The following is a 24,947-nucleotide window of genomic DNA, read 5'->3' as shown; positions in this document are numbered from 1 at the left end:
GACTCTATGCGACCCCATAGACGGCAGCCCACCAGGCTCCCCTGTCCTAGGGATTCTCCAGGCAAGAACACTGGAGTGGGCTGCCATTTCCTTCTCCAATGCATGAAAGTGAAAAGTGAAAGTGAAATCGCTCAGTCGTGTCCGACTCTTAGCAACCCCATGGACTGCAGCCTTCCAGGCTTCTCCATCCATGGGAGTTTCCAGGCAAGAGTACTGGAGTGGGGTGCCATTGCCTTCTCTGGGTGTCCTCCTAGCCCGGGGTATTTTCTCAAGGAGTATCTCAGTTCCATCCTTGAAGGAATCTGAGCCTCGTATGAGAAGGTCTACCTACACCCTCTCAGACAGTGCCACCCTGTAACCTGTGATGGGTTCCTCTAACTGCTGCTGCAGTGTGACAAAATTCGCCTTTGGTAATCACTTTGTGAGTGCCAGGCCCTGATGCTAAAGGCCTGACATGAGAATACCACCTTCCTCACCACAATACTATAAGGCAAGTATTATGGTCCCTGTTTACAGATGGGAAAACTGAGGCTTACAGAGGAACAGAGATTTACCTAAAGGCAGACAAATACCATCTGACTGTGTAACCAGAACATCTCCTGTCACCCGTGCTCCACTCACCCCTCCCATCCCCACTGTCACCACCTTGGCTCTGACTCTCCCCTCGATCCCCATCCACCACTGTCTTTGCTCAGTCCACAGGCTTCCCATTTCCCAATCTGTTCTGAGGCCCAGGCTGAGTGTCTGTCTCAGGGTCTGAGCCGGCGCCTCTGTTTCTGTCTGTATCTGGGGTCAGCAGTGGCCTTGGGCTTCTCTTCCTTTATAAATAGTGTCAGCAGAGATAAATGAATGGTGGCTGTTCTGGGCAGAGATAACCTCTAAGAGCCGGGAGGGGTGTTTGGGGATGGCCCTGACGTCGAGGAGGAAGGACAGTGCAGGTCTCTTCCCCTTCATGTCCCCCCGGGGGATGGCCTCCTCGCTATCATTCAGGAAGCATGGTGTAGGGAGAGAACTTGGGAATCAGGGAACCAAGTTCGAGCCATGGCTTCATTGTCTATTAGCGGTGTGACCTTGGGACAAGTCTGTTAATGTCTCTGACCTCATTGGTAACATGAGGACACTCTTGCAGGGTTGTTGAAAGGATATGGAGAGAGAAATGCACGTCAAATATCTGGCACGGACTGGGCACAGTGCAAACAAATTTTATTGTAATCTATAATCTAATGTATTTGGCACTTACTGCATGCAAGGCATCCAGTTCTGAGCCTGGTGGGACAAATCAGCTCTGTCTTCAGGGAGCTTACAGGAGGCGGGACACATGCAAGAAAAGAGGAAGGGCCACCTGAAGCAGTGTGGGCTGGGTGCTGGGGGTCCTGGGGAGGGAGTCAGAGATGGAGGTGCAGAGGCGACCGGGGGTTTGGAGAGGAGTGCCCAGGGCTGGCACTCTCTAAACTATTTCTTGAAGGAGAAGGAGGCCTCAGGTAAGAGAAGAACAGTCCAGAAGAGAGGAATTTTGTGAGCAGAGACCCGTAGATGGGACTCCTGTGGCTTGTTCAGGGACCGGATGGTGGCTCAGGGTCAGGACATGGAAGAATAGCAGGAGACAGGGGTGGATGAGAGTTTGGACTGAGGGCTTTGGAGGCCACTTGTTTGGCCCTAGATGCCATGAAGGTCCTCAGATGGAGAGATCACATGTGAAACGGCTGGTGGGGTGTGGACCGCACAAGTGGAAGATTTCATGGCTCTGAGCTGGAGATGGGATGGGCAGTGGCTCTGACGATGGAAAAGAGGGAACTGTCCAGGGTGGGAACCTGCAGAGGGTGAAGTGTTGTGGAGGACGATGAGAAGGTCTGGGCCTGAGTGCTGGAGGACCAGGCAGGAGGGGCAGGGCCACAGGTGTGGATGGGCAGCCTGGACCTAGGGTGTGGCTCCCTTCTTGTGTCTGCCCTGCCCTTCCCTCCTGCCTATAGTGGATTGTGGGGGGGTTGGGGGGGGGTGAAAGGCCAGGCCTGGATGGCGTGGGCCCACCCTCCGGAGTATCCTCCCAGCTCAAGCCCAGTGTCATGTTCCTCCCCGCCCCCAGACAGGGATATCCATCGCTTGGTGTTCCCCGCCGTGGGACCTCAGCATGCTGGCGTCTATAAGAGTGTCATTGCTAACAAGCTGGGCAAAGCCGCCTGCTATGCTCATCTCTACGTCACAGGTGAGGCAGGTACCCTCCGGTCAGCGGGGTACATAGCCTAGCCTCTGGCCCACCTGGGGACCTGGGTGAGGGCAGGGCCTCTGCACCAGCTCTCTTTCCCCTCTGTTCTCTGGGGAGCCACCTGGCCTTGCCTGTGCCCCTGGGGCTTTACCTCCAGCCCGTGCCCCAAGGCTTGGCGATCCCATGGGGCGGTTGGGCCCTAAAGGACCCCTATGGACAGTGGACTTGTGGCTTTCAGATGTGGTTCCAGGCCCCCCAGACGGCGCCCCTCAGATAGTGGCTGTGACCGGGAGGATGATCACGCTTGCATGGAACCCCCCCAGGAGTCTGGACATGGCTATCGGTGGGTCCCGGCCACATGGGGCCATGGGTGGGGAGTGGGGGCATGGACAAGACAGGCTCAGGAAGGGGCCAGGAGAGGAAGGCAAGGCCCAGGGGGACATACAGGTCAGAGTGGGAGTGGACGGAGCGTTGGAAACAGGACAGAAGCGGCTTTGCGGGCCCCCTTCCCACGGTCCACCGAGCCCTGGCTCTGGGTCAGGAGAGGAGACAAAGCAGGGGCTGCCATGTTGCCTTCTGTCCTCAGAGGGACTGGGTGCCTGGGGTGTGGTTCTTCCCCGAGCACAGTTTCCTCCTGCTCTGTGCCTCGGTCTGTCAGCCTCGGGTGGTAGCAAGGAATTAGAACTAAGTTAAGCTCTCTCCCCGCCTGTAACTGGACCGCGTGCCTGACACCTCCTGGGCTCTGAGCCTTCCCCCGCCTGTGGTTGGGCAGGAGCCGGTGGGGGAACGGGCAGAAGCAACAGGAGAAACGGAGGCAGGTCCTCAGACCAGACTGATGATGAGTCCCTGGGTCCCGAGCCAGCAGAACGGGGGGAGGGGGCACCCCAACCAGGCCCGCCTCTAGCAGCTGCCTCCCCACCAGACCCAGACGCCCTGACCTACACCGTGCAGCACCAGGTGCTGGGCTCAGACCAGTGGACGGCGCTGGTCACGGGCCTGCGGCAGCCCGAATGGGCAGCCACCGGCTTGCGAAAGGGGGTCCAGCACGTCTTCCGGGTTCTCAGCACCACCGTCAAGAGCAGCAGCAAGCCCTCGCCCCCGTCTGAGCCGGCACAGCTGCTGGAGCGTGGTGAGCCTGGTGTCCTGGGGAGGGGCGGGCGAGAGCCATCGGACCAGGGGACTGGGTGTCCGTGGAGGAGGCTCCAGGGCTGGTGTGGACACGGGCAGGATTCGCATGGCTGCGCACAACCCCTACCTGTCAAGAGTGCTTCCTTCTCACTCCTGAAAGCTGCATGCACTGTGGTTGAGGCTGAGGCTGTGGGTCAGAGGAGCTGGGGGTCCAATCCCAGCTCTGCCGCTCCTGGCTGAGTTCCCTGGCTGCTGCTAAGCTGCTAAGTCACTTCAGTCGTGTCCGACTCTGTGTGACCCCATAGACGGAAGCCCACCGGGCTCCCCCTTCCCTGGGATTCTCCAGGCAAGAACACTGGAGTGGGTTGCCATTTCCTTCTCCAATGTGTGAAAGTGAAAGTGAAGTCGCTCAGTTGTGTCCGACCCTTAGCAACCCCATGGACTGCAGCCTACCAGGCTCCTCCGTCCATGGGATTTTCCAGGCAAGAGTACTGGAGTGGCTTGCCATCGAGTTTCCTAGACGAGTTGCTAAACCTCTCTGAGCCTCGGCTTCCTCGTCTATAAAAAAATGGAGCTCACATGGTGATGGGGAGGGTTCCAAGAGCAGTGGGTGCTGAGCATCTGATGTCAGGCCCAGCACTGAGCCAGCCCTCCTGTTCCCAGGCCCACCCCTGGAGGAGGCACCCACCGTGCTGGACAAGCCAGACATCGTGTATGTGGTGGAGGGACAGCCCGCCAGTGTCACTGTCACTTTCAATCATGTGGAGGCCCAGGTCGTCTGGAGGAGGTGGGTCCCGCCTTGCCTACCCTACTCCTCACATGAGGTGTCCGGCTCCAGCTGGCCAGGCTGACCTCCCTGCGGCTGGATCCTGGGTGACCGCCCCATTCTATGTCCCTCAGCTGCCGAGGGGCCCTTCTAGAGGCTCGGGCAGGTGTGTACGAGCTGAGCCAGCCGGATGATGACCAGTACTCTCTTCGGATCTGCCGGGTGAGCCGCCGGGACCTGGGAGCCCTCACTTGCACTGCCCGCAACCGCCACGGCACACAGGCCTGCTCAGTCACCCTGGAGCTGGCAGGTGGGTGACTGCGGCCTCTTTACCTCTCCCTGCTCTGAGGCCCACGGCCCTCTCCCCACCCCCCCATGTATACACACCCACCTGACAATCCTAGGTGCCTCTATTCAGGCTTGTCCACCTAGTGGCCATAATAACTGCAGAAGTAGTAACAGTAACAGTACTAGTACTAATAAGATATTTATTGAGAACCTGGTATGTGCTAGGCTCGGTGCTGAGTGCTGCTGCTAAGTCCCTTACATTTATTATTTGTTTAATATTTAGATCAACCCTGTGAGATGGAATCAGCTATTATCTCCATTTTACAGATGGGGAAACTGAGGCCCAGAGAATGTACTAAGTAACAGGCCCGGAGTCACACAATGTAATAAGTCAGGAGCTGAGATTCAAGTCTGGATGCTCTGCTCCAAAGCCAGACAGTGTTCCCAGCTCCTGTGTTAAACAAGCAGGAAATAGTACTTCCAGAATAACAAACTGGGGTGAGGGTGGGGGCAGGGGTGGAGGAGTTCAGGGGGATGAAGGTGGAGAAAAAGGCCCAAGTGAGAGCATCTTATCACCAGACTCCCAGCTCTGGGATCCTGGCTGCTGCCCTTTGGCACAAGCCTGTTTGACAGAGCCTCCCAACCTTTGCAGTGAGGTTTCTCCTTTCAAGGTGTAGTCTCTCAGACCGTAGCCTGCATTAAGTAGTAATTGTCTTGTTTTCTGGTTTGTTAATTAACTCTAGACACATGTAACTGCCACTCAGAACTACAGATCAGCATGAGCTAAACAGTTACCTGCTGAGTAGATAAGATTCCAAGCAAATGCAAAGAAAGTGACATTTTAGTTAGCACAGGCCAGCTTATCACGGGGTAGACGTACATCTGCTGCTGCTTTAAAAAAATTGTTGAAGTCCACTTGAAACTTTCTGATCCTTTTGACCTTCGTAGACTGACCCCTGCCACCACCTCCACCCCATACCCAGCAGACTAGGGACCAGATTCCCAGAGGGCAGGACGGGCAGCTTTAAAGTGGGAGAGAGGTGGCTGTAGGGTGTGTGGGGAGGAGATATGGGGGCCCTACTGGCCCTTCTGTGGATGGTGGATGGAGTGGAGCCATTGGTGGTCTGGGTCACTGGTTTCCCTTTTCTGTGTCTTCCCCTCTGCCCCTCATCCTCCCACCCTACCCCACCCCTGCACTTCCCACTCAGCCACCCCTTTGCTTCTTGGTTGTGATTTTTTCAGTTTTTTTTGGTCATATTGCATGGCTTGTGGGATCTCAGTTCCCCAACCAGGAATCAAACCTGGGCAGAGTCCTAACCCCTAGACCACCAAGGAAGTCCCAACCACTTGCTCCTATCAGTACCATCTGTAGGATTCATCTTTCTTCCCAGATGTAGGAGGAACCCTGGGGTTTGGGGAGGCCCTGGACACTGAGAGCGGCAGCCAGCCTGGATGGGACAGCGACTGAGGGAGACTGAGTCCCATCTGGCCAGCGCTCGAGCAGGCCTGGGCTTGGATCCACACCCCTTCCTGTTGTGCCCACCCTGTCCCCCAGGCAGGCGGAATGGTCCCTTCCCTCCGTAGCCGGGCTATGGATGCATTTTCCCCAGGATGCCATCCCTTTTGTTCTGTGAAGAAGTTGAGCTATGTGCCTGCGGCTGGGTGGTGCCCCCTGCCCAGCACCCCTGCTTTCCCCCCTGCTCCCCTTAAAGCCCAGATTCTCAAACACTCTGAAAGGAGGGGGAGGGCACCAGAAGTTTCTCCAAAAAACACAAGCACATTGGAATATGTACTGAATTCCGTCATGAGAATTAGGAGCTGCTCTACCAGGAAATAACATGATATGTGTGGAGAATAAAATCCGTCACATGGGGGAGAACTAAACTGGGAATCGGTGACTATTCATCTTGCCATTTCCAGATGGTCGAAGGCCCCTTAAATATTTAAATAAGATTCAGAGAGAAAACCTCAAGATGGAGGCAGTGCCATCCGTGAGCTCCACGCGGGATCAGAAACTGAGCCGCCCACCGGGCCCTGGATGGGTACAGTCAGAGAAGCCCGCAGTAGGACTGTGCTGAGGGCCACCACCCACAGGGGGCAGTGTCGGGCCACTCCGCGACAGCCCATTAATGCAGTGAGGGAAGCAGCTCAGGACAGCCAGTCCTGTTTTTCCAATAGAGGCAGGAAATCCAGATTTCTTTTGTGTGTGAAAATCTCCTAATTTCAAAGCTGGCCAATGAATCCTGAGAGCCCAACAAAGCAAGCCTGCATCCCCTGGCTGAGGTTTTCCGAGATTTGCAGAACATCACGTTTAGATTTACAAGGAGAGTGCTTGGTTCAGGCCAGGAATTCATGTTCTTTGGCCAAGTTTGAGAGCCCCAGGGTGGGGAGTTGGGACTCTGAGGGGTGTGGGAGGGGGGCGGAGTCAGGTTCTGCCTGAGCTGGTTGCCGAGGGAGGGCTCAGAAAGGGGCTGAGGAGGGAGGCCCTTGTGACCCCAACGTTCTGTTTCCCCACCACCATCCGTGATTCAGAGGCCCCTCGGTTTGAGTCCATCATGGAGGATGTGGAGGTGGGGGCTGGAGAGACTGCTCGCTTTGCTGTGGTGGTGGACGGAAAGCCCCTGCCGGACATCATGTGGTACAAGGTCAGAGGCTGGCTGCGGCCTCCTTCTGAGCATGGGTGGAGGGGGGAGAATGGAGGGGTGACTTCCTGGGGGCTTGGAAGGGGTCAGGGAAGCCTGGACAGAGAGGAGGAGGAAGTGGGGCCCAGAGGTGTTGGGAAACAAGGGTGGCGTCAGGCCCCCAGGGGAGCTAGCACTAGACCCTGAGGGCAGGGTGAGACTGGGTCTCTGCTGTGGAGGTAGAACTGGGTCCCAGGCAGACAGGAAGCTGGGCCCGGGCTGGGGTGACGGCCACCTCTGCAGGATGAGGCGCTGCTGACCGAGAGCAACCATGTGAGCTTCGTGTACGAGGAGAACGAGTGCTCCCTGGTGGTGCTCAGCGCGGGAGCCCAGGATGGAGGGGTCTACACCTGCATGGCCCGTAACCTGGCTGGCGAAGTCTCCTGCAAAGCAGAGCTGGCTGTGCACTCAGGTGGGTTGGAACTCAAGGGGAGCAAGGCAGGGTGCTCACCCAGGGATCCAGTGATATGGGCCTCCGCCTCCCTCGACCAGGAACCACTTGCCCAGCCCTTCACTCCAGACCACCCCCTCCTCCAGCCCCAGCTCCAACATTCATGCTACTCTACTGTGTCTTCTGTCTGCCCCGCCTGGCCGAGTCTCTGCCCCGTCCCTTGTCTTGTCCTCCCCACCTAACACCAGGCATCTCTTTCTCAGCTCAGACAGCTATGGAGGTGGAAGGGATCGGGGAGGAAGAAGAGCAGCGAGGAAGGAGGCTCAGCGACTTCTATGACATCCACCAGGAGATCGGCAGGTGTGGGGCTCGGAGTGGGTACGGTGTCTGGGGGCCGATAGAGGCTGGGCCTGAGGCTCAGCAACACCTGAGCCCTGTCCTCTCCTTGCATCCTTACCCAGGGGTGCCTTCTCCTACCTGCGCCGTGTAGTGGAGCGAAGCTCCGGATTGGAGTTTGCAGCCAAGTTCATCCCCAGTCAGGCCAAGCCAAAGGCATCGGCGTGGCGGGAGGCACGGCTGCTGGCCCGGCTCCAGCATGACTGCGTCCTCTATTTCCACGAGGCCTTCGAGAGGCGCCGGGGACTGGTCATCGTCACCGAGCTGTATCTTGGGACAGGCTGGCCGGGTGGGGGACACATGGCCTGAACGACTGGTCCTTGGAACAGTCAATTAGCAACATGTTTTACATTTTACAAAGTGGTCCCATTGACAAATGGGATTTCTCGAGGCATCTTTATTTTTTTTAATTTTTATTTTTGGCTGCACTAGGTTCTTTTGTTGCTGCTTGCAGGCTTTCTCTAGTTGCAGCGAGCACGGGCTACTCTTCCGTACAGCGCACAGGCTTCTCATTGCAGTGGCTTCTCTTGTTGCGGAGCACAGGCTCTAGAGTGCAAGGGCTCCAGGAGTTGTGGCACACAGAGTTAGTTGCTCCGAGGCATGTGAGTGAGATCTTCTTGGACTAGGGATCAAACCCGTGTCCCCTGCACTGGCAGGTGGATTCTTAACCACTGGACCACCAGGGAAGTCCAAGACGTCTTATAAAAACTTCACAGAACGGAATTTGGAGATGTGTGTGAAGACCAACATTTTTTAGCTTAAATTTACAAAGTACTTGATGTGTGCCTGGCAGTGTTCTAGGAGCTTTACCAACATCCGTTTCATTATCATGTATACTTATCTCTCGGAATTTTATTATCCCCATTTTATAGATGATGAAACTAAGGTGTAACGAGATAAAGTAACTCACCCAAGATCACACAGTCGGCAAGAGGCATGTGATTTTTATCATGGAATGCAGTACAGTATATCCAAACATTTGCAGCGACCCCATTTCAGATGCACATTAATATTTGGCTTTATTTGGGAGGCTCTTCTCATACAGAACAGATTTTATTCTTTCATAAGAGCTGTAGTTAAAGTCACACTGAGGTAAGGATGCTGGGCAGCTGGCTTGTCACTGCCACTAGCAGGGTGACCATGTCTTACACGCTAGCCTCCCAGTCTGCACTGTTAGAACCCAGATATCTCTCAGCAAAATGACAAATTATTATGTGTCATGGGCCTTCTGGGTCATTCTCAAATAGAGTCAAGTGGTTCCATCCACAGTCAATAAAATGCTGCTCTAACTTGAGCCTTACAGACACTTCACAGGGTAGGGGAGAAGAACATTATCTCTATTTGACACTGGCAGGAGCTTAGGCTCAGAGAAGTTAGGTGACTTGCCTGAGATCCCACAGCAAGTGAGAGTTCAAGCAAGGTTGCCCCATCTACGCACCCAGACAACAGGGAAGGGGAAGATGCAGTTGATAACTGGTAGCAGATGTGCTTTTTGGGGAAAGAGAACCCTGTGCTGAGCTGGGCCCCAGCCGGAGCTCTGGGAGTGGAGGGCACCGCCTAAGGTGGGCCTGGCTGTTGGCACTGGTCAGTTTCCTTGATCCAGGACATAGCTGCACAGAGGAGCTTCTGGAGCGAATGGCCAGGAAACCCACCGTGTGTGAGTCTGAGGTGAGGGCAGTGGGTGGGAGGGGCCAGGCTGGGCACCAGTGTTCACCCACCTGAGCTCTGAGACCCGAGGGGTGCATCCCGGGCATGCCATCTGTGCCCACAAATAGGCCAAGGTGGTGTGGATAGCACTGTTAGGCAGGCAGCAGAGCCCCCTTCCCCGCTCAGAGCAGACCCCCACACTGGGACTTGCACCGTCTTCTGTAAATCTCAGCACCCACCCTGGCCCCCAGCTCTGTTGTTTCTCATGTAAGGATGATCGGATTCATGTAAGGATGGGATGATGATAACCTGCAGTAGAACCTCCTCACATAAAGATCACTCCGACATGACCCCGGAAGGAGCCCCATCCAGACTCTGTTCAGTCTCAGTGCCATCCTGCCGTGCAGGGCTGTACAGATTGTGCACTGCACAATTCTACTTATTATCATGTAAATGGAGTCCTTCTCTCATTGTGCTGTGCAGCTGTCCATGGAAACCCTGAACCTCAGTAACCCCAAACCTATGTTTCGGCCCTCTCCTGAAGGCCACTTCCCAGGCATAGCCTGGCTTCTTGCCACAACCCTGGTGGTGGTCAAACATAATACTCCCTGGACTCTGGGCCTTCTGTCTCCACAGATCCGGGCCTACATGCGGCAGGTGCTGGAAGGGATATGCTACTTGCACGAGAACCATGTGCTGCACCTGGATGTCAAGGTGCGATGCGGGGGTGGGGGGTGGGAGCAGGCAGCACCTGTGGGAGCCAGGCCCTGGGGTGTCCTCCCCACAGCCCTCAGCGCCCACGCCTCGCCTTGTGTCCTGCAGCCCGAGAACCTGCTGGTGTGGGACAGTGTTGAGGGCGAGGAGCAGGTGAGGATCTGTGACTTTGGGAACGCTCAGGAGCTGACGCCGGGGGAGCCCCAGTACTGCCAGTACGGCACACCTGAGTTCGTGGCACCTGAGATTGTCAACCAGACCCCCGTGTCTGGAGTCACTGACATCTGGTAACGTTGGCATGCTGGGCTGCTGGGGTGGGCCAGGGCAGCTTCCCCCCACGCCATGCTGAGGACTCACTCAGGGGCAGAGAGGAGCTTTACTAAGCCCAGATGCCTGCCTTCTCTGACAGCTGCTGACCTTGCTCACAGGGGTCTCCTGCCCTTGCTACTACCTCCCTCTCCTCCCTCAGGGCCAACGCAACCACTCAAGGCCTCAGCCCTATAGTCCTGGGTGCCAGACCTCCCCACCTACAGCCACCTTGCCTCCCCCGCAAGTGAAGCAGGCACAGTCTCTTGGTCCCCAGATTCCTCCAGACTTCCTAGGCCAGCCTTGCCATGATCCTTGAGTCCTCCAGGCACGTTGTGACCTCTGAGTTCAGGGTCTTCCCCAAAGGAGGCGCCCCTGTGCCCATTTGTCCATGGCAGTGTTCACAGGGAGGACCCTTCCTCAGTAGATCAGCAGTGGCCAGAGGATTGCTCACTTCTGGTGGAGCAGGGCTGCCCTCTTACCCGCTCGCTCTCCTTTCCCCACAGGCCCGTGGGTGTCGTCGCCTTCCTCTGGTAAGAACCCTTCTGCTCTCAGGAACCCCGTCTCCTAACAGTCTCGTAGCAGGACCAAACGTTGGCAGAGCCTGGGGCAGCAGAACATTAGAGAGCTGCAGCCTGCCCCTTCTCTTCCATGCCCTGGCTGCTTCCTACACTGGAAGGGGCCTCCCGAGCACAAACGTGGACACCCTGCCTGCATGTCCAAGCTTTGTCCACCACCATGTGCCTCCATAAGGGGTGGACACACTGATAGCATGCTTGGGAAGGCCAGTGCCAACTCAGTGCCCTTTAGACAGCGGACTAGTCCAGAAGATGGGTTAGAAAGGGAAGGGCCGGGCTCCAGGGACATATCCCCTTGGCACAGACTCCTCATTGCAGGGGCGGGCCGCGGTTAGGGGAGGGCTGGTACAGGTCTGCTAGAGTACTGGCCGAGGGCAGGGGTCTGGCTGCCCAGGGCTCAAGGAAGTGCTGCCATCAGGGGGATGAGTCGGGGCAGGATTCTGCCCAGATGCACCCAGCGCCCCCACTCCCATCCCTAGCCCTGTGCTCCTGCTGGCATCCTATTCTGTCTCCTCTCAGCCCCAGACACCCCCACCCTCACTCCAGCCCTCTCCACCCATGCAGCCTGACCGGAATCTCGCCGTTCGTTGGGGAAAACGATCGGACGACATTGATGAACATCCGAAACTACAACGTGGCCTTCGAGGAGACGACGTTCCTGAGCCTGAGCAGGGAGGCCCGGGGCTTCCTCATCAAAGTGCTTGTGCGGGACCGGCTGTGAGTACGAGGCCCAAGGAGCCTCCCTGCTGAAGAGTTCCCTCACACCACCCCTACTCCAGCCCAAGCCTTTGTCTCTAGACAGTCAGTCCCCCAACTCCTTAGTAACTCCGTTTCCCCGAACATTTACTAAATGAATGAATGAATGATAAATGCCTTTTTAATACTCCTTCCTTTACAGGAGGCCTACTGCAGAGGAGACCCTCGAACATCCTTGGTTTAAAGTGAGTCTTGTCTTGTGAAACGGTGATGGAAGAGGTGGAAGGAAAGAGAACATCATTAGCAGCTCCATTTATTGAGTCCCTCCTGTGTGCAGTAACCATGATATGTATTTTATTTATGTATAATCTGTTAGCCTCACAATAGCTCTGCAAAGGAAGGTATTATCACTCCCCTTTGGCTGATAAGGAAACTGAGGCTCAAATTGGGGACTACAAGGCACAGGGCTGACCGCCCCCCCCCCCCCCGACATCCTAGGGATCCTCATGAGAGTTCTCCTTGGCTCTTGAGACCAGCCCTGGGCCTCCTCACTCCTGGGGCTCACCTCTCTCCTGCCCTGGTCCTGCATACTGTGGTTGGTGGGTGGCCTGGCTGGTTTATCCTCTTGGTTTTGAGCTCCCTGTGGGCAGAGTTCTCGCTCATCTTCAAACGCCAGCACCGCAGGGCATAGCACCAGGCAGAGGGAGGGGTTCAGCAAATGACCCAGTAAAAGCAAACTGTTCATGGAGAACTGTGCTGGGTCAACAGAAGGCTGAGGTCATTCTGGTATCTGTGCTTGGAATACAAGCCTGGTCTCTCAGATCAGAAACAAACTCTGAAAAGGACAGCCTGGGTGGGTGGCTAAGGAGAGTATCTGAGGTCTGGCCCACCAAGGCTGCAGATGTCTGGGGCTCTGGCTCTTCAGGAAGACAGTTGGTAAACTGGGGAGCAGGTTTCAAGTGAGAGGCCTGAGCACAGGCCTCCCAGGGCAGCCAGTGTTCCATGATAGGGCCTCGAGCCCTTGTGTAAGGTCAGGAGTCTGGGAGCCACCAATTTCCTCTCTCTGTACTTGCATGTGTGCTCAGTCGCTTCAGTCGTGTCCGACTCTTTGCAACACCATGGACTGTAGCCCACCAGGCTCCTCTGTCCATGGGATTCTCCAAACAAGAATATTGGAGTGAGTTGCCCTGCCTTTCTCCAGGGGATCTTCCTGACCCAGGGATCGAACCCACATCTCTAGTGTCTCCTGCACTGGCAGGCGGGTTCTTTAACACTAGCGCCACGTGGGAAGCCTGAGGTGCCTCTCCATTTAGCTTCAGGGAACTTGTCCACACGTGGGAGTTGTTGTGACAGACCCCCTGGGAAGGGAGCCTCAGGAGCCCAGACCCGATGCTGCTGAATCTGCTGTCCCCTCCTGTGGACATTATCTCTGCTCTGCTGAAGCCGCAGCATTAGAGTTGATGGAGGACTTTCCCTCAGGCCCTCTTTCTTGGTTTACAGGCACAGGCAAAGGGTGCAGAGGTGAGCACCGATCACCTAAAGCTGTTCCTCTCCCGGCGGAGGTGGCAGGTAAACTTGGCTGGGCCCCACCTCTCTGCCTTCATCTTCAACATTCTACAGCTTTCTCTCTCTAACGCTGACTTTTCTGTCAGATGCTCTCACTTCTGCACATCTGTCTTCATCCACATTTTAATTCTCTCAGCTGCCATGTCTGCCTGCATTAGGCCTTCTCCCCTGAGGAGGAGGTGGGCCTGAATGGGTCAGTTTGGCCCCGAAGGGCCCTCAGGTCTGACTCTGGTACCCTGTCTCCAGCGCTCCCAGATCAGCTACAAGTGCCACCTGGTGCTGCGCCCCATCCCGGAGCTGCTGCGGGCACCCCCGGAGCGGGTCTGGGTGGCTGTGCCCCGAAGACCACCCCCGAGTGGAGGGCTGTCGTCGTCGTCCGACTCTGAAGAGGAAGAGCTGGAGGAGCTGCCCTCTGTGCCCCGACCTCTGCAGCCTGAGTTTTCAGGCTCCCGGGTGTCCCTCACTGAGATTCCCACTGAGGATGAGGCCCTCGGGGCCCTGGAGGCTGGGGCGGCCACCCCCATGGACTGGCAGGAACAAGGAAAGGCCCCCTCTCAGGACCAGGAGGCCCCCAGCCCTCAGGCACTCCCCTCCCCAGGCCAGGAGTCCCCGTCCGGACCAAGCCCCCGGCGGGGAGAGCTCCGCAGGGGCAGCTCGGCTGAGAGCGCCCTGCCCCGGGCCGGGCCGAGGGAACCGGGCCGGGGCCTGCACAAGGCAGCGTCCGTCGAGCTGCCGCAGCGCCGAAGCCCCAGCCCGGGGGCCACCCGCCTGACCCGAGGAGGCCTGGGCGAGGGCGAGTATGCCCAGAGGCTGCAGGCCCTGCGCCAGCGGCTGCTGAGGGGTGGCCCCGATGATGGCAAGGTCAGCGGCCTCAGGGGCCCCCTGCTGGAGAGCCTGGGGGGCCGGGCTCGGGACCCCCGGCTGGCGCGGGCGGCCTCCAGCGAGGCAGCACCCCACCACCAGCACCCTCCTGAGGCTCGGGGCCTGCAGAAGAGCAGCAGCTTCTCGCAGGGTGAGGCAGAGCCCCGGGGCCGGCACCGCCGAGCAGGGGCACCCCTCGAGATCCCCGTGGCCCGACTGGGGGCCCGCAAGCTGCAGGAGTCCCCCTCCTTGTCCGCCCTCAGCGAGGCCCAACCACCTAGCCCCGTGCGGCCCAGTGCGGCCAAGCCCAGCACCCCTAAGGCTTCAGAACCTCCTGTGGGCACCCCCAGTGAGGCTGCACAGCCCCCAGCACCCCAGCCTGCCCGAGAGAAGGCCCCAGAATCCACGCCAGAACCAGCCCAGGCCCCCAAGCCCACACAGCCCCCGACAGCTCTGCAAACCTTAGCGCCTCCGCTCACTCCCTACGCGCAGATCATGCAGTCGCTCCAGCTGTCAGGCCAGGCGCAAGGCCCCCCGCAGGGCGCAGTCGTATCTCCTGCATCTCGGTCTCCAGCATCTCGGTTGGAGCCCAAGCCCCACCCGGCTGTGTTCTCCAGGGTGGCCTCCCCACCTCCGGGAGCCTCCGAGAAGCGCCTGCTCCCGGGAGCCGGAGCAACCCCAGGGCCAGCCGAAAAAGCCCGGGTCCCCGCGGTGCCCCGCAGGCCAGGGAGCAGTCTTAGCAGCAGCATCGAGAACCTGGAGTCTGAGGCCGTGTTCGAGGCCAAGTTCAAGCGCAGCCGGGAGTCGCCCCTGTCGAGGGGGCTGCGGCTGCTGAGCCGCTCGCGGTCGGAGGAGCGCGGCCCCTTCCGCGGGGCTGAGGAGGAGGACGGCATCTACCGGCCCAGCCCGGCGGGCACGCCGCTGGAGCTGGTGCGACGGCCCGAGCGCTCGCGCTCCGTGCAGGACCTCAGGGCGGTCGGGGAGCCGGGCCTCGTGCGCCGCCTCTCGCTGTCGCTGTCCCAGCGTCTGCGGCGGACCCCGCCCGCGCAGCGCCACCCGGCCTGGGAGCCGCGCGGCGGGGACGGCGAGAGCTCGGAGGGCGGCAGCTCGGCGCGGGGCTCCCCGGTGCTGACGGTGCGACGGAGGCTCAGCTCCACGCTGGAGCGGCTGTCGAGCCGGTTGCAGCGCAGCGGCAGCAGCGAGGACTCAGGGGGCGCGTCGGGCCGCAGCACACCGCTCTTCGGCCGGCTGCGCAGGGCCACGTCCGAGGGCGAGAGTCTGCGGCGCCTGGGCCTCGCGCACAACCAGCTGGCGGCCCAAGCGGGCGCCGCCACGCCTTCCGCGGAGTCCCTGGGCTCCGAGGCCAGCGCTACGTCAGGCTCCTCGGGTGAGAAGGGGCCCCCGGGGGCGAGTGGAGGGTCAAAGTGTAAACAGGTGTGGTGGGATCTGGGGGTGCGGGGCTGGGATGTCAGGTGCGCTGAGAAGGAGAGGGCCAGGGACTCCCAGCGCAAAGAAGCGGAGACACTTCTGGAGGCCCCCAGGACAGAACTGGCAGGACTGGGGACGTGGGAGGCCGAAGGGTAGAGGCTCTGTCTGGCAGGGGCCGGCCAGTGTCGAGGCTGCGTGTTGGTCGCTTCGTGTCTTTATGACTCTTTGTGACCCTAGGGACTGTGGCCTGCCAGGCTCCTTTGTTCATGGAATTCTCCAAGCAAGAATACTGGAGTGGGTTGCCATGCCCTGCTCCAGGGGATCTTTACAACCTCGGGATTGAACCCTGGGTTTCCTGCATTTGCGCAGATTCTTTTCCGACTGAACCCCCAGGGAAGGGTCAGGGCTCGAAGTCCTCTGTTCCCTGGTAGTGGCCAGGCAAGTGCTCACAGGCTTGGTTCTTCACAGCTCCTGCAGAAAGTCGAAGTCGCCTGCGCTGGGGCCTCTCTCGCCTGCGGAAGGACAAGGGGTTGTCACAGCCAAACCTCTCTGGCAGTGTCCAGGAGGATTTGGGTCACCAGTATGTGCGCAGTGAATCAGGTAATCCAGGCCTGCTGGGTGAGTAGCCCCCTGCGAGCCCCAGGGAAAAGTTGTAGACGGGTACAACTTGGCTACAAGTTGTAGCTTGGAGGAGCCCTGGCTTTGGTGGAGGGGGCCTGGAGTCAGGAAAGAACAACAATCATCATAATTGCTTCTGCTGCCATTAATTAGCAACACCAAGTGTCCTTTAAGCACTTAACAAGCATTGCCTCACTTACCCCTGGCACATTGCTTAGGAGCTAGTCTTGTCATCTGCCCAATTTACAGGTGAGGAAACAGAGGCTTAGCCATGCTAAGTAGTTTGTCCAAGTCACAGAGCTGGTAGTAAGTTGGACTGTATGACCCTCTGCACCCAGAGCCCAGAAGTGGCTATGTGACATCCTACTAATGCCTTTCTTTGGCCAGCCCCCCTCCCCCCTCCCCCTAGAAGGTCTCTGTCCCTGGGTGTGGTTCTGAGGGAGCTCAGGGTCAGACTCCCTGCCCCTCAGCGTCCCCTGCTGCTGTGTGTACACAGGATTGTTGTGCGTGTACTCATTTGCCTCCGACTCTTTGTGACCCCATGGATTATAGCCCACCAGGCTCCTCTGTCCACGGAATTTTCCAGGCATGAATACTGGGGTGGGTTGCCATTTCCTGCTCTAGGGGCTCTTCCTGACCCAGGGATCAAACCCTCTCTTGAGTCTCTTGCATTAGCAGGCAGATTCTTTACCCCCTGAGCCATCTGGGAAGCCCGTGAACATGCTCCCAAAGACGGTTTTTCTCTCCCAGCCGAGAGGCCCGCAGTCTGGACTGTGCCTTCAACCTTCCATTTCTCTATAGCCTGAAACACCCGATTGCCCCTCCCTGTCTCCTCTGCCCCCACTGAAGGCTCTGCACACAGACAAGCCTCCTCCAGGTCTGTCTGCTGCGGGGAGCAACACCTGGGATGTGCCCTGGTCTCTCTCTCTGCCCACATGTCCCGGGGCTACAGCGGGGGAGGTATTTCCGCCGGGTCACCTCAGTCTTCCCCTTGAAAGTGGGTAGCATTACTCATGGATGGCAGAAGTTCAGGAGGCCAGGGTTTCCAGACCAACCTGCAGAGAGGAGCAGGCCCTCCACACCAGCAGGGCCTTTATCAGTCACAGATCTCTTCTTCTCCAGTTTCCGATAAAACTCCTCAGAACTGTTCCAGATGCATCTCAGCAGGGTTCGTCACTGAACATGTGACCTCATCCCTGCTTGGCCGGTGGGAGTCTGGGCATCTCACTCTGGGCAGTGGGTGGAGGAGGCTGCAGTGAGGGAAGAGGACGGAGGGAGGCCAGCTGGTGGGGGCAGGGGCAGTGAAGGAGGTGTGGGGGGTGGGGGGTTGCGTAGAGAGAGAAGCCAGCCTGAGGCCTGGGGACAGTTGATCCCTTCCCAGCTGGGGCCCCCTCCCGCCTCCATGTTGCTTGTGCAGCTGGTTTCTTGCCAAGGCCATGTCTCCTTACTTCATCCTCTGCCCCCCTCCCCTCGGGAAGAAGGCTGTCCCACGTCCACCTTCCCAAGTCGGGCTGGCCCCTGGGAGGGTCGTGAGTGGACCTGGCAGAGCTGGACCAGGGTCACCTTTCATCTCTCCTTCTCCTTGGCTCCCTGTCTCTCCCCGCTACCCAGTATCCTCCCTTGATCTGAAGGTGGTCATTGACAAAATCACATTCCCTTTGTGTTGATGGCACCTGGGTATGGGAGCCCTCCTAGGGGAATGCTGGGGCACAGTGGGAACAGGGGCAGGCTGACGTCCTGTCAGCCTCTTCTGCAGATCCTCTCCTCCCAGCTCATCCACACCCCGCCCCCTGCTGGTTCCGCAGACAGGCAGGAGCCAGGGCTCCCAGGTGTATCTACCTCTCAGTCCACATGAAAGAAATCCACCCCCCCCCCGCTCCCCCCACACCACTACCATCACCAGACCAGGATGGGATTTTTCTTAAAAGACATTCCCAGGGAGCAGAAGTGCAAATCCTCAGGGCACTAATGAGCCACAGGCCAGCAAAGACCTGGAGCAAAGACAGTGGCCATCTGCAGCCCTGCCGTGGGCCCATTCACCCGCCTGCTGTGAAGCCAGCTTTGCTGAAACAGCCTCTTTCTCTGGGGGTCTGTGCCTGGCTTCTCCACTGGGCATGTTAACGAGATAATAATCACAACAATAAAGCTAGCATCTAGAAGCGTTTATTATATGTTAGACATCTGCTAAGCGCTTTACTTGCCTCTTTGAATACTCATGACAACTCTGTGAGCTTGGTGTTATTATTTTCCTCAATTTACAGACATGGTCCAAGGTCATGCAGATACAGTGTCTTTCCATTTCAAAATCTCTCGCCACTTAGCTGATCTGCGGGAGGGTGTAGAAGGTCTGGGACAGGTGCCCCAGACCCTAGGGGGGACGAGGGATGCGGGAGACTGACACACTTTCAGGGTCTGCCCCAGGTTTGCCTTGACTTTAGGTCTTTTGAACTTGCACATTTTGATTGAACATATGTTCAGTCTTGGGAGTCTCAGGTCAGGTCACCAGCTCCTGTCACTTGCCCTATGGTACCCCAAAACGAATGGGTATTGCAGGAGCTTAACCATTTTAGTTTTTCAATATTTGTTTTCATCTTATTTAGCAAGTGCTCATAGGGATTTCCTGGCGTTCCAGTGGTTAAGACTCTGTGCTACCACTGCAAGGGGGCATGAGTTCAATCCCTGGTCGGGGAACTAAGATCTTGCATGCCGTGCAGCATAGCCAAATAAACAAAAATAAAACCAGGTGTTTGTAGAGCACTTACTTAGTGCCAAGCTGTGCTTAAAGTGACTTACAAACATATGAGGTAGCAACTACAACATGTCTTCAATAATCAGTGAAAGGAAAAGATAGTTCACACAGCAAGTGCCTGGGAAAAGTGATGCTCACCCCAAAGGAAATACTCAAAGGCAAGACCTTCTCCTTCCCCCATCTGCCTGGGAAGAGATGGCCTTTCACTCTGCCCTCTGCAGGCAGTGCTAGCTCTTACATGCCTCCTCCCCTCCATCAGCAGTGAGGGAGCCGGGGTCCCTGCAGACCCATGACCAACTTTGCTCTCGCTTCAGATTTTCCCCCAGTCTTCCACATCAAACTCAAGGACCAGGTGCTGTTGGAGGGAGAGGCAGCCACCCTGCTCTGCCTGCCGGCAGCCTGCCCTGCACCCCACATCTCCTGGATGAAAGGTGAGGCGATCACATCTCCCCCAGAAAGAGAGGGGTGGGCAAGTGGCCCCATGGCCAGGGGATGTTCAGCGGGAAGTGGCAGCTGAGGGGCCCAGAGAACACGTGTGCTGCTTCACTCTTTAGCCCCTCCTTCTCCTCTTTTGCCCGCAGACAAGCAGTCCCTGCGGTCAGAGCCCTCAGTGATCATCGTGTCCTGCAAAGATGGTCGTCAGCTACTGAGCATCCCCCGGGTGGGCAAGCGGCATGCGGGGCTCTATGAATGCTCCGCCACCAACGTCCTGGGTAGCATCACCAGCTCCTGCACCGTGGCTGTGGCTCGTGAGTCCAGGGCAGGGACCCAGGAGGTAGTGATGCGGGTGGTGGGACAGGGGTTGATGGGGTGCAGGGGCTCACTGGGGCTCCACTTCTCTCACCAGGTACCCCAGGAAAGCTGGCTCCTCCCGAGGTGCCCCAGACCTACCAGGACACGGCTCTGGTGCTCTGGAAGCCGGGAGACAGCAAGGCACCTTGCACATACACGCTGGAGCGGCGGGTGGATGGTGAGGGACTGGCAGGCTGGTCAGGGGTGGGGGGCAAGTGGAGGGTGGAGAAGCTGGGGAGACAAGTACCTTCCCTGAGCTCCTCACAGATGGCACTGGGAGCTTGGGCCACCTCTTCTGTGGCCTCAGCCCCTGCCCCATGCTGCCTGCAGGGGAGTCTTCCTGGCACCCCGTGAGCTCGGGCATCCCCGACTGCTACTACAACGTGACCCACCTACCAGTCGGCGTGACTGTGAGGTTCCGTGTGGCCTGTGCCAACCGTGCTGGTCAAGGGCCTTTCAGCAACCCTTCTGAGAAGGTCCTTGTCAGGGGCGTGCAAGGTCAGTGGGACAGGGCGGGGGTGGCCAGGGAGGGCAGGGCCACTGAGCCCAGGGTCCAGCCCCTCCTTGGAGCACCTGGTTTTGCGCCCGAGGCACCACGGTGATGGTTTTCTCTGTCTCTACTTAGATTCCTCAGCTCTGCCATCTGCTGCTCACAGAGATGCCCCTGTTACCTCAGGGCCAGCCAGGGCCCCGCCTCCTGACGCTCCTACCTCACTGGCCCCTCCACTGAGCCCCTCCCCAGCTCCTGCTCCCCCAGGCCCCCAGGCAGCCCCTCTCAGCCCCTCATCTTCCCCAGCACCCCCCAGCCAGGCCTTGTCCCCCCTCAAGGCTGTGGGTCCACCACCCCAAACCCCCCCACGAAAGCACCGGGGCCTGCAGGCTGCCCAGCAAGTAGAACCCACCCCACCCAGTGCCCAGGACTCCCCAAGCGAGCCCAAGTCTTCCGTTCCTGTCACTGGGACCCCCACCCCAGCCTCCGCCCCTCAAGCGGTAAAAACGGCCTCTTCCTCAATGCCCCTGTATATGGTGACCTCCTTTGTGTCTGCACCACCAGCCCCTGAGCCCCCAGCCCCCGAACCCCCTCCTGAGCCCACCAAAGTGACTGTGCGGAGCCTCAGCCCAGCCAAGGAGGTGGTCAGCTCCCCTGGGGGTGGTCCCCCCAGGGCTCCTGGGCCGGAGGTCACCACTCTTCGACAGGGCCCCCCTCAGAAACCCTACACCTTCCTGGAAGAGAAGGCCAGGCAAGCGGGACCAGGGCTGGGGGAGGGAAGGAGGACAGAGGTGGGGAATGCATGGAGCTTTGGCAACAACAGGGATTCAGAGAGAAGACCAGCCTGCCTGGGGAGTTGGGGGTGCCTGGGAAGATGAGATCTGGGTCCTTAGCATGAGTAAGTTCAGATTTTCTCTGTGCCAGGTCATGCCCAGCACTTGGGCCTCGTGATCTTAATTTTCACAACTGAGAGGGACACTGCATTATTCCATTCCATGGATGGGCTGGGGAGGTTACAGGATATGCCTGAAGTGCCGAGTCAGTGAAGAGCAAAGTTGGGACTCAAACCCAGGATCCTAGGAGTGAATTCCAGGGCCCATCCTGGAAACCACAACATTCTTGCTTCCAGGGGTCCCTGCTTACCCTCTGCTTAGCCGGCACAGTGCAAGTGCCCCCTCGCTCCTCTGAGCCTATGATATGCCCCCCAATGCATAGGGGTCGCTTTGGTGTGGTGCGTGCCTGCCGGGAGAACGCCACCGGGCGAACATTCGTGGCCAAGATTGTGCCATACGCGGCCGAGGGCAAGCGGCAGGTCCTGCAGGAGTACGAGGTGCTGAGGACCCTGCACCACGAGCGGCTCATGGCCCTGCACGAAGCCTACATCACCCCGCGCTACCTCGTGCTCATCGCCGAGAGCTGTGGCAACCGGGAACTCCTCTGTGGGCTCAGCGACAGGTAGCTGGGCATTTGGGGGAGCAGGAGTGGGGGGAGCTAGGCTCGGCTATCCCCTGACCCCCCACATCCCTCCAGATTCCGGTATTCAGAGGATGATGTGGCCACCTATGTGGTGCAGCTGCTACAAGGCCTGGACTACCTCCATGGCCGCCACGTGCTACACCTGGACATCAAGCCAGACAACCTTCTGCTGGCCCCTGACAACGCCCTCAAGATCGTGGACTTTGGCAGCGCCCAGCCCTACAACCCCCAGGCTCTGCGGCCCCTGGGTCACCGCACAGGCACACTGGAGTTCATGGGTGAGGGCACCATGCCGTCCAAGGGGGGAATGGGGTACTGGCAAAGGGGCAGCAGCCAGGGCTCACCCACATACGTGGCATTTATTGAGTGCTTACTGTATGTAAGCAGTGAATTAAGTCCTTTCCATGGATATTTTTCAATTTTTCTTTACAATAGCCCTGGAGATTGGCATGATATTACGCCTATTTTACAGATGAGGAAACAGGTGCAGGGAGGTGTTTGTTCAGTATCAGTGTACATGGTAGGCCCAGGATGTGATAAAGACAGGAGAATTGATTATTAATTTATATAAATAAGGGAAACTAGCTACCATTTGAAGTGAAGTTGCTCAGTCGTGTCCAACTCTTTGCGACCCCATAGACTGTAGCCTACCAATCTCCTCTGTCCGTGGGATTTTCCAGGCAGTAGTACTGGAGTGGATTGCCATTTCCTTCTCCAGGGGATCTTCCCAACCCAGGGCTCGAACCCGGGTCTCCCGCATTGTAGACAGACGCTTTACCGTCTGAGCCACCAGGGAAGTCCCCCCAGCTAATACTCTGTTCATCATCTCCATTCCCTAGAATAACTGTGCAAGCCACGCTTTACAGAGGAGGAGATGGGGAGCCAGATGGGTTTCGTACATTGCTCAGGGTCCCGTCACTAGAAGGGGCAGGCTGGAATCAGAGCCAGCCCGGCTGATTTCCGAGGCTCTTAATCTCGGTGTTGGCCACACTCTTAGTGGATGGGCGCCCACCTTTGGAGCTGACCTGAGAGAGCTTATGATCATCTGCTTCTTAGCTCCTCTGTAGTTATGGGGACCCCCCACATTCAGTTCCTGGGATGATTCCTCAGGTGCCCCAAGTCTCCCCTGGGGGCCACGCAGCCTACCAGTATCTGGGGCCTGCTGCTCTGCTTGTACCCATGGTCTGGTGACCTGGGCACCGTCCTGCTTCCCAAGCCCCCAGTGGAGTACTCTGCCTCTCTCTGCTCCCTTGCCACCCGGAAGCTGGTTCACCATGGCCTCTTGTCTCCTGTCAGCTCCTGAGATGGTAAAGGGAGACCCCATCGGCTCTGCCACGGACATCTGGGGAGCGGGTGTGCTCACTTACATCATGTGAGTGCCCTCAGGCCCCGCCCTCTGCCTGCACCCCCCCGCCCAGCCACACATTCATGTGCACGAGTCGTGAACACATACACACATGCATGTACACACACAAGTACCCAGGGATCCTTGTCCCCGAGTGCTGTGCCCCTAGAAACTCCTACATTACTGTCCCCCTGGACCTGTGAGTTGACCCTCAGTCTGCATCTGTTAACTGAACTGTCTCCTCTGCAGGCTCAGTGGACGCTCCCCATTCTATGAGCCAGACCCCCAGGAAACAGAGGCTCGCATTGTGGGGGGCCGCTTTGATGCCTTCCAGCTGTACCCCAACACATCCCAGAGTGCCACCCTCTTCTTGCGAAAGGTCCTCTCAGTACATCCCTGGTGAGTGGGTCTCACAGCTGCCAGCCTCCCAGTGTGACCTTCTCCTAGCCTCACACTGCCCCTGCCCAGCCCATACCTAAGCCCCCCAACTCCTGCCCCACACCAATATTACGCTGCTGCTGCTCTTACTACGGTTACTACTTCTATTTCTCCTAAGTGGCTGTTCTACCACCATTTAAAGCCCATAACAGCCCTATGACACAGGCAGAATCATTGTCCCCATTTCAGAGCCTGGGAAACTGAGTCCCAGAGTTGTCCAAGCTCACTCCCTAGGGATGAATCCAGGATTGGGAGTCCTGTCTCTGGGAAGGTGGAGTCTGTCCTGCTCTGGGAGGCATGCCTCCAGCCTCACTGTCCCTGGCTTGGCCTGGCAGGAGCCGGCCCTCTGTGCAGGACTGCCTGGCCCACCCGTGGCTGCAGGATGCCTACCTGATGAAACTGCGCCGCCAGACACTCACCTTTACCACCAACCGGCTCAAGGAGTTCCTGGGCGAGCAGCGGCGCCGCAGGGCCGAGGCCGCCACCCGCCACAAGGTGCTGCTCCGCTCTTACCCAGGCAGCCCCTAGCGCCTCGGACCACAGCCCGGCCTTGGGCTTCGACTTGGGGTTCCCGCTGACGCCCCGGGACATTCCAGGGCCCCCGCGGAGCCGGGTGGGCCCGGGGGGAGGGCTTCGGACACCACCAGCAGCAACATCCAGCCGGGCTATTACCTCATGGACCTGTGGGGACAGAGACCCTGGGCTTCGGCCGATGCCACCCAGCTGGAGCCAGAGCGGGAGACCCATGGGCCAGGCTGGGTGGGGTCAGGATCAGGTCAAGAGGGACAAGGAGGGAATGGGCAAGTGAGGAAAAGAAGCCGAGGCATAGGGAGGGGGAGACTCTACGGAGTCTGGGGGAGGGAGACAGAGCATCTGGGGGAGAACCAGTCCAGGAGGGTGTGAATGAATGGCGAGGAGGAAATGAGGGGAGCCCAGGGTGTCTACAGGCCAGGGGCTGGGAGTGTCACTGAAGCAGGGACAGGACGTGGAGCCAGAGGCAGTACGTGAGAGAGGGCAGCGGGGTGGGAGAGGGAGAGGAGAGAGGACTCAGGTAGGGGCGGGCGGCCAGCTGCCAGCCTCCCCAGAAGGAGAAGCGTGGAGGGCCGGAGGCTGGAGGCGGGCTCTCTCAAGCCAGCAGCGCTCTCCTCCTATCCTGGTGAATGCAGCGCTGGGCCCTCTGCGCTGGCCTGAGGATGTCCCCACCGCCTCTCTGTGGCCTTCACCCTCCTTCTCATTCATATTTATTTATTTATTGATGTCTATGGAGTCCCCCTGCCATCCAGTCCCTCTTGCCTGTGTTGTCCTGACCATCCCCCCCCCAGCCATCCAGCTGTCTGTGCAGCTGTCTGTCTGTCTGTCTCAAGGAAAATAAAAACAGCGAGCAGCAGGA

The 24,947-nt window shown here is 58.2% G+C and overlaps 1 protein-coding gene across 8 annotated transcripts in view; it reads left to right on the top strand.

Moving 5' to 3' along the window:
* SPEG (striated muscle enriched protein kinase) overlaps window positions 1-24,947 on the top strand; it is a 59,288-nt gene extending 34,341 nt beyond the window's left edge. For all 8 annotated transcript variants that reach the window (XM_088845404.1, XM_055397082.2, XM_055397083.2 and 5 more), the window contains 28 exons: window positions 2,084-2,203; window positions 2,442-2,546; window positions 3,126-3,332; window positions 3,995-4,118; window positions 4,232-4,407; window positions 6,918-7,030; window positions 7,310-7,478; window positions 7,721-7,817; window positions 7,919-8,119; window positions 9,464-9,521; window positions 10,137-10,214; window positions 10,323-10,501; window positions 11,027-11,053; window positions 11,663-11,815; window positions 11,997-12,039; window positions 13,295-13,363; window positions 13,607-15,608; window positions 16,118-16,249; window positions 19,331-19,447; window positions 19,598-19,765; window positions 19,864-19,986; window positions 20,139-20,306; window positions 20,434-21,049; window positions 21,514-21,753; window positions 21,829-22,052; window positions 23,071-23,146; window positions 23,369-23,518; window positions 23,893-24,947. In XM_088845404.1, the coding sequence (XP_088701530.1) occupies window positions 2,084-2,203; window positions 2,442-2,546; window positions 3,126-3,332; window positions 3,995-4,118; window positions 4,232-4,407; window positions 6,918-7,030; window positions 7,310-7,478; window positions 7,721-7,817; window positions 7,919-8,119; window positions 9,464-9,521; window positions 10,137-10,214; window positions 10,323-10,501; window positions 11,027-11,053; window positions 11,663-11,815; window positions 11,997-12,039; window positions 13,295-13,363; window positions 13,607-15,608; window positions 16,118-16,249; window positions 19,331-19,447; window positions 19,598-19,765; window positions 19,864-19,986; window positions 20,139-20,306; window positions 20,434-21,049; window positions 21,514-21,753; window positions 21,829-22,052; window positions 23,071-23,146; window positions 23,369-23,518; window positions 23,893-24,085 (6,128 nt within the window). In that variant the 3' untranslated portion in view covers window positions 24,086-24,947. The remainder of the gene's footprint in view (window positions 1-2,083; window positions 2,204-2,441; window positions 2,547-3,125; window positions 3,333-3,994; window positions 4,119-4,231; window positions 4,408-6,917; window positions 7,031-7,309; window positions 7,479-7,720; window positions 7,818-7,918; window positions 8,120-9,463; window positions 9,522-10,136; window positions 10,215-10,322; window positions 10,502-11,026; window positions 11,054-11,662; window positions 11,816-11,996; window positions 12,040-13,294; window positions 13,364-13,606; window positions 15,609-16,117; window positions 16,250-19,330; window positions 19,448-19,597; window positions 19,766-19,863; window positions 19,987-20,138; window positions 20,307-20,433; window positions 21,050-21,513; window positions 21,754-21,828; window positions 22,053-23,070; window positions 23,147-23,368; window positions 23,519-23,892) is intronic.

Source organism: Moschus berezovskii, chromosome 2 (assembly GCF_049115385.1).
Source record: "Moschus berezovskii isolate FMDL1 chromosome 2, NW_MosBer_1.0, whole genome shotgun sequence".
NCBI lineage: Eukaryota > Metazoa > Chordata > Mammalia > Artiodactyla > Moschidae > Moschus > Moschus berezovskii.
The sequence above is the reverse complement of the archived record's forward strand: the minus strand, read 5'-3'. Positions and strand labels throughout refer to the sequence as shown.